This window comes from Eretmochelys imbricata, chromosome 2 (assembly GCF_965152235.1).
Source record: "Eretmochelys imbricata isolate rEreImb1 chromosome 2, rEreImb1.hap1, whole genome shotgun sequence".
Lineage (NCBI taxonomy): Eukaryota > Metazoa > Chordata > Testudines > Cheloniidae > Eretmochelys > Eretmochelys imbricata.
In genome coordinates, this window is record NC_135573.1 from 615,454 (window position 1) to 627,763 (window position 12,310).

Sequence of the window (12,310 nt, forward strand, 5' to 3'; positions counted from 1 at the left end):
ACGTGGGAGACCGGGAGGAAGCACAAGCAGAAGAGCGCAAGAGGTGAGGACTCCGGCCTCATACTGAGAAAGAGGGGCGATCAGCGAGTTATCTTAAGTGCCTATACACAAATACAAGAAGTCTGGGAAACAAGCAGGGAGAACTGGAAGTCCTGGCACCGTCAAGGAATTATGATGTGATTGGAATAACAAAGACTTGGTGGGATAACTAACATGCCTGGAGTACTGTCATGGATGGATATAAACTGTTCAGGAAGGACAGGCAGGGCAGAAAAGCTGGCGGAGTTACACTGTATGTAAGAGAGCAGTATGACTACTCAGAGATCTGGTATGAAGCTGCAGAAAAACTTGAGAGTCTATGGATTAATTTTAGAAGTGTGAGCAACAAGAGTGATGTCATGGTGGGAGTCTGCTATAGACCACCGGACCAGGGGGATGAGGTGGACGAGGCTTTCTTCTGGTAACTAACAGAAGTTACTAGATCAGAGGCCCTGGTTTTTGTCATAGAGAGGAAAGAGGCAGGATGCCAGAGGATCAAATGAAGGTCCCATCAGAACCGCGAAGACTGTGCTAAGATCCGATAAGGGAACCAGATCCTGTACTGGCAGATGGAGACGAAGGATTCCTTTTAAGAATCTAGACATCAATCACCCTGATATCCGCTGGGAGAGCAATACAGCGGTAAACAGACAATCCAGGAAGTTTCTGGAAAGGGTAGGGGACAATTTCCTGGTGCAAGTGCTGGAGGAACCAACTGGGGCAGAGCTCTTCTCGACCTGCTGCTCACAAACAGGGAAGAATTAGTAGGGGAAGCAAAGGTGGATGGGAACCTGGAAGGCAGTGACCATGAGATGGTCGAGTTCGGGATCCTGACACAGGGAAGAAAGGAGAGCAAAAAAGTACGGACCCTGGACTTCAGAAAATCAGACTTTGACTCCCTCAGGGAACTGATGGGAAGGATCCCCTGGGAGAATAACATGAGGGGGAAAGGAGTCCAGGAGAGTTGGCTGTATTTTAAAGAATCCTTATTGAGGTTACAGGGACAAACCATCCCGATGTGTAGAAAGAATAGTAACTATGGCAGGCAACCAGCTTGGCTTTACAATGAAATCCTTGCTGATCTTAAAACACAAAAAAGAAGCTTACAAGAAGTGGAAGATTGGACAAATGACCAGGGAAGAGTATAAAAATATTGCTCGGGCATGCAGGAGTAAAATCAGGAAGGCCACATCACACTTGGAGTTGCAGCTAGCAAGAGATATTAAGAGTAACAAGAAGGGTTTCTTCAGGTATGTAGCAACAAGAAGAAAGTCAAGGAAAGTGTGGGCCCCTTACTGAATGAGGGAGGCAATCTAGATTCATAGATTCATAGATAGATATTTAGGTCAGAAGGGACCATTATGATCATCTAGTCTGACCTCCTGCACAACGCAGGCCACAGAATTTCACCCACCACTCCTACAAAAAAAAACCTCACACCTATATCTGTGCTATTGAAGTCCTCAAATTGTAGTTTAAAGACCTCAAGGAGCAGAGAATCCTCCAGCAAGTGACCCGTGCCCCATGCTACAGAGGAAGGCGAAAAACCTCCAGGGCCTCTTCCAATCTGCCCTGGAGGAAAATTCCTTCCCGACCCCAAATATGGCGATCAGCTAAACCCTGAGCATATGGGCAAGATTCATCAGCCAGATACTACAGAAAATTCTTTCCCAGGTAACTTGGATCTTACCCCATCTAAAACCCATCACAGGCCATTGGGCCTATTTACCATGAATATTTAATTACCAAAACCATGTTATCCCATCATACCATCTCCTCCATAAACTTATCGAGTTTAATCTTAAAGCAAGATAGATCTTTTGCCCCCACTACTTCCCTCGGAAGGCTATTCCAAAACTTCACTCCTCTGATGGTTAGAAACAGAGGATGTGGAAAAAGCTAAGGTACTCACTCAATGCTTTTTTTGCCTCTGTCTTCACAAACAAGGTCAGCTCCCAGACTACTGCACTGGGCAGCACAGCATGGGGAGGAGGTGACCAGCCCTCTGTGGAGAAAGAAGTGGTTCGGGACTATTTAGAAATCTGGACGAGCGCAAGTCCATGGGGCCGGATGCGCTGCATCCGAGGGTGCTAAAGGAGTTGGCGAATGTGATTGCAGAGCCATTGGCCATTATCTTTGAAAACTCATGGCGATCAGGGGAGGTCCCGGACGACTGGAAAAAGCCTAATGTAGCGCCCATCTTTAAAAAAGGGAAGAAGGAGGATCCTGGGAACTACAGGCCAGTCAGCCTCACCTCAGGCCTGGAAAAATCATGAAGCAGGTCCTCAAGCAATCCATTTTGAAGCACTTAGAGAAGAGGAAAGTGATCAGGAACAGTCAGCATGGAATTCACCAAGGGCAAGTCATGCCTGACTAACCTAACTGCCTTCTATGACAAGATAACTGGCTCTGTGGATGAGGGGAAAGCAGTGGATGTGTTGTTCCTTGACTTTAGCAAAGCTTTTGATACGGTCCCCCACAGTATTCTTGCCAGCAAGTTAAAGAAGAAGGGCTGGATGAATGGACAATAAGGTGGATAGAAAGCTGGCTAGATCGTCGGGCTCAACAGGTAGTGATCAATGACTCCATGTCTAGTTGGCAGCCGGTATCAAGCAGAGTACCCCAAGGGTTGGTCCTGGGGCCGGTTTTGTTCAATATCTTCATTAATGATCTGGCGGATGGCGTGGATTGCACCCTCAGCAAGTTTGCAGATGATACTGAACTGGAAGGAATGGTAGATACACTGGAGGGTAGGGATAGGATACAGAGGAACCTAGACAAATTAGAGGAATGGGCCAAAAGAAATCTGATGAGGTTCAACAAGGACAAGTGCAGAGTCCTGCACTTAGGATGGAAGAATCCCATGCACCGCTACAGACTAGGGACCGAATGGCTCGGCAGCAGTTCTGCGGAAAAGGACCTAGGGGTGACAGTGGACGAGAAGCTGGATATGAGTCAGCAGTGTGCCCTTGTTGCCAAGAAGGCCAATGGCATTTTGGGATGTATATGTAGGGGCATTGCCAGCAGATTGAGGGACGTGATGGTTCCCCTCTATTCGACATTGGTGAGGCCTCATCTGGAGTATTGTGTCAGTTTTGGGCCCCACACTACAAGAAGGATGTGGAAAAATTGGAAAACGTCCAGCGGAGGCCAACAACAATCATTAGGCGGGCTAGAGCACATGACTTATGAGGAGAGGCTGAGGGGACTGGGATTGTTTAGTCTGCAGAAGAAAAGAATAAGGGGGGATTTGATAGCTGCTTTCAACTACCTGAAAGGGGGTTCCAAAGAGGATGGATCTAGACTGTTCTCAGTGGTACCAGATGATAGAACAAGGAGCAATGGTCTCAAGTTGGAGTGGGGAGGTTTAGGTTGGACATTCGGAAAAACTTTTTCACTAGGAGGGTGGTGAAACACTGGAATGCGTTACCTAGGGAAGTGGTGGAATCTCCTTCCTTAGAGGTTTTTATGGTCAGGCTTGACAAAGCCCTGACTGGGATGATTTAGTCGGGGATTAGGTCCTGCTTTGAGCAGGGGGTTGGACTAGGTGACCTCCTGAGTCGCTTCCAACCCTAATCTTCTATGATTCTATGAAATAATAATAATCTTCATAATCAGATATCGGAGCCACATCTGCAGCCCACAATCAGCACCCCCAGCGTAACACCTTGCCATTTCACAGAAGCTGGGCTCTTACCTCCAGGAGCTTGTCCCCGACACGGACTCCTGCTCGAGCTGCAGGACCCTCCTCCGACACACGGGAAATAAAGATGCCCTGGAATCAAAATGTCATGTTAGCAAGAGGAGAACAGGCCCTTCACCCCAGGAGCTGATGTTACTGGGGGAGCAGAGAGGGAGGAATTCCCCCTCCTGGGGATGTATGTTATTGGGAGGGGAATGCTCAGGCCCAGGAGTGGTGCTGTGTCTGATTACTACACTGTGACCACAGGGAAGTGCTGGTTTCAGCCCAGAACCCACATTCCAGAGGTGACACCTTCCCCCTTGCTCAGCCCTACCAGACTCCTGCTTCCAAGAGGGTCTAAGGCTAGCCCTGCCTTGCCCTATGTGCCCCCAGCACATCCACAGAGCAGGCCCAGTACACACAGAGGTCAGGCACTGCCATGATGGCGCACACCTCACTTCTAGATAGACAGATCCTGCCCGAGAGCAGGCAGGCACTTCCCGGCTTGGGCAGCCCAGCTCCTTACCTCGTCATCACCCTTGTAGGGAGTGGAGCCTTTGCCCCCTGCGATGCTGATGCCCAGCCCCCCCGTCTGCCGCAGGATAGTCAGGGTCAGCTGCAAGCAAAATGGAAACAGATCACAGCTCAATGCAGAGCAGCTGCCATAAAAACAGCTGGGGGAGTAAGGAGGGTGGCGGGCACAAGAGCGCATGCAAGCTGGCATACATACCAGCACACAGGAAAATGACTGCGAGTTTCGTTTAAGTGTGTACATGGCTGCTCATGTCTTTGTGCAAAGCAGAAGGGCTGATGGAGGATGGGGTGGCAGCCACATCTGGCTGTTAGTGCCCAAAGCCATGGCACCAATCAGCCGGTCAGCCCCTTTTCCATGGATCTGTCCCTAACCTTTAGCCCAAGCCCCAGCCTGCCAGCAACAAACATATCAGACAGTGCGGCCAACACCACAGCAAACTGAAAAGCAGTGGGTGTGGGCAGAAGACTCGGGGTGGGATGGGGGCACTGAGCAGGAGTTGGAGGGGACTTGGGGAAGTCAGGGGTGACTGAACAGGAACTGGGCAGTTGGCAAGGGGTGGAATTGAGCCAAATGGCGAGTGACAGGAGCAAGGGACGCTGCCTGTGCCACCTCCCAATTATGTATCTTGGTCTCCTTTCCTTTGGGGTCCAATTCTATGCAGGTGCTGTGAAATTAAGGGCCCCACCTGACCCTAACATGGCCTGCACTTGGCTCCCACACACGGATCAAATTACCCCCTTTGCCCTACTGGCTGCAAACAGGATGGAGTGGCTGCCTCCTCTTCTCTCCTCAGGTACAGGCAGACTCAGGATTCTGACTGAGGCATTCAACAGCTTCCTTCCCTCTCTGCTCTCCTACTCTCCCTCGCCCTGAGAGCACTCTGCACGTGTCTGGGCCTCAGCTGGCTGTGTCTAAATCCAGGGCCAGCAGAAAGCGCTGTGTGGAGAGGTGCTCGGCTCATACACCCGCAATGACAGGGAAGGAAGGAAGGTGTTCCTGGGGCTCACTGAGTGCCACAGGCCCAAGGAGCCATGTGAGGACAGCCCATTGGGCAGTGGTGACGGAAATGCACAGAGACCCAGCTGGGGAGAGAAGGGTGCTGGTGGGGGAGGAAGGAGACGGGAAGAAATTTGCTGCCCTCCAGATGTCACTTCTCTGGAAACAAAGTCTAGAGCAGAGAAAGGCTGCTGCAGAGGCATCAAGCTCTAAGAGCACACACAGCTGGGTCCATCCCCAGAGACTGCACTGAGGTGGGAGGCCAGAGCAGATTTGGGCCACCTCCTCTGGTAGCCTGTCTCTGGTATGGTCCCTGCTAGGTGCTCCTCAGAGATATGTCATGGCAAGGGAACCATTGAATCTTGCCTGCCTGGGGTAGGCAAGGTGCAAGGGGTAGGGACCCTAGAGTTCTTGGAAAAGTCCACTTCACTCAGCTCCAGCTGCAGCTTAATGCATGATGTGAGCAGTGTGTGCAGAACTCGACTTTATGAACTGAAGTTACTTTGCAGCTACCATATTTTTAAGTTCCATGGTGCTTTGAGAGACATGGCCTCTGGAAAGCTGCCTGATCAGTCACGGAAGGTTTACAGTCCAGTAAGTCACTAGGCAAATGGAGTCTCTGTCTCTGCTCTCTCTTGGTTTCCTCTGCCCTTCTTGCTTTCCTGTATTTCTGCTCCCATTCTGGTTCTAACAGGAATGAACCCTGTGCAGCCTCTGGCCATGGTGTCTTGCTATACTAATCTCAAGAGCACCGCTCAAATGGATTAAAAACCGGCTGACAGATCAATGGGGAATTATCAAATGGGGGTGTTTCTAGTGGTGTTCCCCAGGGATCAATACTTGGTCTAAAATTATTCAGCATGTTTATCAATGATATGCAAGTAAATATAAACTCACTACTGCTATAATAGGTGGATGAGTCAAAGATTAGAGAAGTGGCAAATAATGCTTTAGCTAAACCCAAGTTATTGGGCTCCATATAGTGATAACAGAGTGAACTTTAAGGCCTTGTGATATATAGATTAGACTACATGATCTAATAGTCCCTTCTGGCCTTAAATTCTGCTAATCTATGAGCACAGAGCAGCCATACAAACTGATCTGGCTGCCTTGGTAACCTGTGTCCACTCAAACAAAATGTTTTTTAATATAGCCAACAAATGCAAAGTTATACAGTATAAACCAGGAATGCAGGCCATACCTATAGAGTAGGGAATTACATCCTAGAAAGCAGTGACTAAAAAGGACTATGGAGCCATAGCAGACAAGCAACAGAACATGAGCCCCCAGTGGGATGCTGGAGTAAAAAGGGCTAACGTGATCCTTGGATGTATAAACAGGGACTAGAGAGTAGGGAGATAATTCTACCCTCTGTATGGCTCTGGTGAGACCAATACGGGAATACTTGGTACAATTCTGGTATCCATGTTTGAAAAAAATGTTTAAAAAAAATTTAAGAGGGTGCGGAATAAAGCCACAACAATGATTCAAGAGCTGGAGAAAATGCCTGACATGGAGACTTACAGAGCTCAATCCGTTTACAAAAGTGACTGAGAGCAAGGGTTGATTACCATGTATACGTACCATCATGGGGAGAAAATATCATACTAAAAGGCACTTTAATTGAGCAGAGAAAGGTAGAAAATCAACCAATGACCAGATGCTGAAGTCAGACAAATTCAACTTAGACATTAGGCACAAATGTTTAAAAGTTAGTGTGATTAATTACTAGAATAAACTATGGAAGGACATGGTGGATTCTCTGTCTCTTCCTGTGTCCCAATCCTGGATGACTTTCTGGAACAGATGCTTCAGTCAAACACAAGTCACAGGGCTCGATAAAGGGGTAACTGGGTGAAATTCAGTGGCCTGTGATATACAGATAGTTATACTAGATGTTCTAATGGGCCCTCTGGCCTTAAATTCTGTAAGTCTTAAGCCATTGCCATTAATACTCTAAGTAGGGGGAAAAACCCTCCCTCCCCTGCAACTAACTCTACAGTAAGTGAAAGCAACACGGGGCCGAGGGGCGCTAGAGATCATGGCAGGAAATAACCGAGTGAGATTCAACCTGGATACAGACAGCACATACATCCCAAGAGGGAGAAAGCAAACCCCAGATTCCGAATGGACCTTGGACCAGGATGGGGCGGTAGCAGTGAGTTAGACCAGAGTTTGCAGTGGGGTAGAGCAGCTAGAAAAGCCCAATGGGATTGTGTGAGCAGGGAGGGGGCAGTCTCTTCTCTCTCCAGCTCTGTGCTCAGCTTCAGGTCCCTCAATCCCACATCTCCTGCCTGGGACAGGGAGGGGAGAGTCCTTCTCCATCTGCTCTGGGGAGGCCTCACCTGGATACCCCATTCAGCTCTGGATACCAGGTGAGATACTGAAGGAGTGGAGGGTGCTCAAAGAAGCAGCTCAGGAGCCAGAAAGATTGACTCACCAGGAGAGATTAGAAGAGCTAAATATGTCTGGCTTCGCTAAGCAACAACTAAAGGGGACATGACGACAGGCTGGAAATACCCGAAGTGTGTGATCAGTGGAGAGGTGGGAGCTTATCGCTTGGGCTGTTTTGAACTAGACTAAAGCAAACAATCAAAAAGCTAAACAGGAGTGAATGATCCTGCCCTGGCCCCAGAGATGGGATGTGGTGGGGAATTTCCAACTCTAACCATAAGAACAGCCCTATTGGGTCAGACCAATGGTCCATCTAGCCCAGTACCCTGTCTCTGACAGTGGCCAGTGCCAGATGTTTCAGGGGGAATGAACAGAGCAAGGCAATTATCAAGTGATCCATTCCCCCTCCGCAGCTTCTTGCATTCGGAGGTTGAGGAACATCCAGAGCATAGGGTTGTGTCCCTGACCATCCTGGCTAATAGCCATTGATAAACCTATCCTCCATGAATTTAGCTAATTCTTTTGGGAACCCAGTTATACTTTGGACCTTCACAACATCCCATGACAATGAGTTCCACAGGTTGACTGTGTGATGTGTGAAGAAACACTTCCTTCTGTTTGTTTTAAACCTGCTACTTATTAATTTAATTGGGTGACCCCTAGTTCTTGTGTTATGTGAAGGGATAAATGACAAGTCCCTATTCACTTTCTCTGCAAGTTTTAGATTTTATAGACTTCTAGCATTTCCACCCTTAGGCCTCTCTTTTCCAACAGTCCCAATCTTTTTAATCTCCCTTCCTATGGAGGCTGTTCCATACCCCTAATAATTTTTGTTGCCTTTCTCTGTACTTGCCCTTCGCTGTACTTTTTCCAATTCTAACTTTTTTGAAATGGGGCAACCAGAACAGGACGCAGTATTCAAGATGTGGGTGTACCATTGATTGATATAGTGGCATTACGATATTTTCTGTTTTATCTATCCCTTCCTAATGGTTCCTAACATTCTCTTAGCTTTTTTGACTGCTGTTGCACACTGAACAGATGTTTTCAGAGAACAATCCCACTTGAATAGCCGGGTATATACTTCGGGATCTGGCCTGAGGCAACGTCTGTGCCACCATGGCCACACTATTTTAGCTCACTGGTTCTCAACCAGGGATACTCAGAGGTCTTCCAGGGGGTATAACAACTCATAGATATTTGCCTCATAGATAGTTTTACAACAGGCTGCATAAAAAGCACTAAAATTTCATTGTGACTTGATTGTATTGCTCTATGTACTATACACTGAAATGTAAGTACAATATTTATATTCCAATTGATTTATTTTATAATGATATGGTAAAAATAAGAAAGTACGCATTTTTTCAGTAATAGTCTGCTGTGACACTTTCATGAGCAAGTCGTCTTTAAGTGAGGTGAAACTTGAGGGTACACGAGACAAATCAGACTCCAGTAGTCTGGAAGAGCTGAGAGCCACTGCAGTAGCTCAAATAACAGCCCCCATATGTATGTCTACCCACACTTTGAATCACACCTCCCACCTGCTGTGCAGCCGTACACTATATTCTTTATTCCTTTTAGCGGTTGTGTTGTGTTATCTCTCTTGTTCTTGGTTTGTAGGGAACAAATATTCATAATAAAGGGCTGGTGAGCAGGGAAGGGAAGAGCCAGCTGATCTTCCTCCCTCAAACTGGCACTAAGGGGAGGGAGAGCAGCACAGCAGCCCGCACGAGCCAGTAATGGAGAGCAGCATCTAATAAGGCCAGGATCTGGGTTCAATACTGCTAGGTGCCCTGGGGCATCCCTGCAGATCTCCTCAAAGCCGCTCCAGGGGCAGGGACAACTTTTCTTTTATTGGGGAAGGGCTAGAGTTAAAAGATAATAAAATTATAGCTGTTGTGTACGTTTGAGTGTAAATAAATTTAGTTGTGGTACAAAACTATTCTGTTCTAAACTCAGTGCAATCCTTATGTTACTAAAAACCCCCAGGTGCCTAAGCTCCTGGGCTCTGTTGCTCCTGCTCATGACAGCACTGTGGACCTATTGTTATATGCTAACCTGTAGGCTTGAGAAATCCCAATCATCATGATCTGCCGGTTTTCCATATTCTGAGGTCTTGTTTATAATCTCCCTAAGGAACAAGTGGGAGCTCCCTGCCCCCAGCTGTTTGTTAGAGCCCTTTGGAATTCAGTGCAGGGGTATGGGGGCAAAGCAGGAGGAGGGAATGGAAATATCAGAGCGGTTCTCAGGGTCTCTTTGAGCAGCAAGGGTAGCAGGGAACAGTGCTAATTAGAGAGGACGCCAAGCTCATGATGCCTGCAAGCTGAGTCTGCCCCACAAGGAAGGATGCTCAGATGACACGGTGAGGGGGGGCAGGCTCACCAGACTATAGCAAGTGTCCAACTCTGTATGGGAGACAAGTCTAGGCCTCTCAGTTACATGGCAAGTTCAAGAAATATGGATGAGAGAAGCTAGTGCTTCCTGCATTAGGATCCTCAGATCTCCTAGTTGTGCCACTTGGGTAGACCCACATGTTGGTAAAGTCTGCTCTTGACAGGAATCTAGAGGAAAACTGCAGGAAGGTGAACTGGGCAGCTGTGATGGCTGATAGGACAGTCATTCGTGAATGAGCTTCTCCAGCCTGAAAGGGGAACATCCGACCTCTCAAAGTGGCAACAAATCAGGGATTGGACCCAGACTGCAGTGCTTTCGCCCTTCCTTAGCAGGGGAAGTGGGACAACAACCCCTATTTCCAGGAGTTTCTACTAATTTTTTGGCTTTTCCTTGACCCCCATGAGCCTCCCAGACAACAGTCAACTTTTCCTGCAAGGGGACTTGTCAGGATGGCATTACAGGTCCAGATTCTCAAAGGAAGTTAAGGCTCTTCACTTCCCTTGAAATCAATGGGAGTTGGGCACCTAAATACCTTGTGGATCTGGACCATACTCCCTGCTTTACAAATTCATAGAATTTAGGGCCAGAAAGGAGCAATATGTTCCTATAGGCTGACCTCCTGTGTAGCACACATCAGAGAACCTCAAACCCAGGGACTCCTGCATCCAGCCCAGTAACCTGTAGTTGAATGAGAGTGTCTTTTAGAACATCATTCAATCTTGATTGAAAGACTTCAAGTGATGGAGAATTTACCACAGCACTTAATAAATTGTTCCACTGGTTCTTGTTGATGAACTGAGGAATAGTTGGGGAAGTGACTTGCCCAAGCTCATGATTAGCTGTATGGAAAACATTTTATATGAAAGGAGAATGAGAAAAATGGGATTGCTTATTTTAGAAAGGAGACAAATCACAGTGGATATGATAAAAGTATGTAAAATAATGGCCTAGAGAAGGTAGAGGAGTTTCTAATTCCCTGTCTCACAACAACAAAGGAACATACAATGAAATTGGAAGGTAGCTAATTCAGTTATAAAAAGAAAATATTCTCTCTCACCACATGTAATTTAACTGAGGAACTCACTGCTACAGGATGTCTCTCAGACTAAGAACTTATAAGATTCAAAGAGCAATTAGACATGTATATGGTAACAATATCCACTGATGTAATGAAAAAGGTTTGGGAAGGGAGATAAAACCTCCTATTTCAGGGCTACAGTCCTGGTACTGACTTCGGTGGGATGGGAGACTGGACTAGTTGAATCCTGAGTCTGATCCACTATGGCAAGTCCTGTGCTCCATGGCTGGGGCAGGAGATTATTGTTTCACTGCCTGGTTCTGAGACACAGGCCAGCGTCATAGTTCCAAGATTTTGACACTGTTCTATTCTATGCAGATTCTTAGGCCTGGTCTACACTAGGAATTTACATTGGCATAGCTACATCTCTCAGTGTGTGAAAAATCCACACTCCTGAGAGATGTAGCTATATCGACCTAACCCTCAGTGTAGACAACACAAATTCTTCCATCAAGCTAGCAACCGCCTCATGGGGAGGTGGATTACCTATTCCAACAGGAGAATCCTTCCCCTAGGCAGAGGTAGTGTCTATACTGAAGTGCTACGGCAAGACAGCTGCACCCCTGTTGCATATTCTTATACTACCCTCAACACCATAGTATCTGAGCACCTACCACTTGTGCATCAAGTGACACGAATAACATTGGTCACGCGTAGCTCGTTCTCTCTCATTCTCCCCCCAGGGTAGAACTGTGCATACAGTGGCGTGTTTTGCAGTTTGGGGTTTTAAAAAAACGTTGCACTGTGTTTATGTTAGAGAAAGCTAACTGGCCGAGTGTACCTGGGACACAGAGCAGAAGGTGGGGAGATCTGTAATAATCCTTAGTTCCGTGGAAGGCTTTTTCCAGTCTGGGACCAGACCCTGAGAAAGCTTTGTTTCCTGCAGATACTTACCCCATTCACTGCCTAAACTGGAAGCTACCAGAGCTGCCCCCACCGCACTAGATCTAGTCCTCTGCAGGGATGGGTGGGGGGAGGGAAGTGAAGGAATGATATACTCTTATTACATGAGGATGATAAAGTATGTTCCAGTCCATTAGTAACTAAGTAGAATGCTGAACAGCATCTACTAGGGATAAACAATTTTAAATCAGCAGGTCTGCAAAACTTGCACCCAAGTGTATTAAAAAAGTTGGCTAAGGAGAGGTCTGGCCCACTGATGTTAATTTTTAATAGATCTTGGAATATT

At 47.2% G+C, this 12,310-nt stretch overlaps 1 protein-coding gene across 18 annotated transcripts in view; it reads right to left on the reverse strand.

The window, feature by feature from the left end:
* The window catches only part of SCRIB (scribble planar cell polarity protein), a 238,448-nt gene that overhangs the window by 159,256 nt on the left and 66,882 nt on the right, over nucleotides 1-12,310 (reverse strand). For all 18 annotated transcript variants that reach the window (XM_077809562.1, XM_077809575.1, XM_077809561.1 and 15 more), the window contains 2 exons: nucleotides 4,248-4,337; nucleotides 3,737-3,814 (listed from right to left, as the gene is read on the reverse strand). In XM_077809562.1, coding sequence (XP_077665688.1) covers nucleotides 3,737-3,814; nucleotides 4,248-4,337 — 168 coding nt within the window. The remainder of the gene's footprint in view (nucleotides 1-3,736; nucleotides 3,815-4,247; nucleotides 4,338-12,310) is intronic.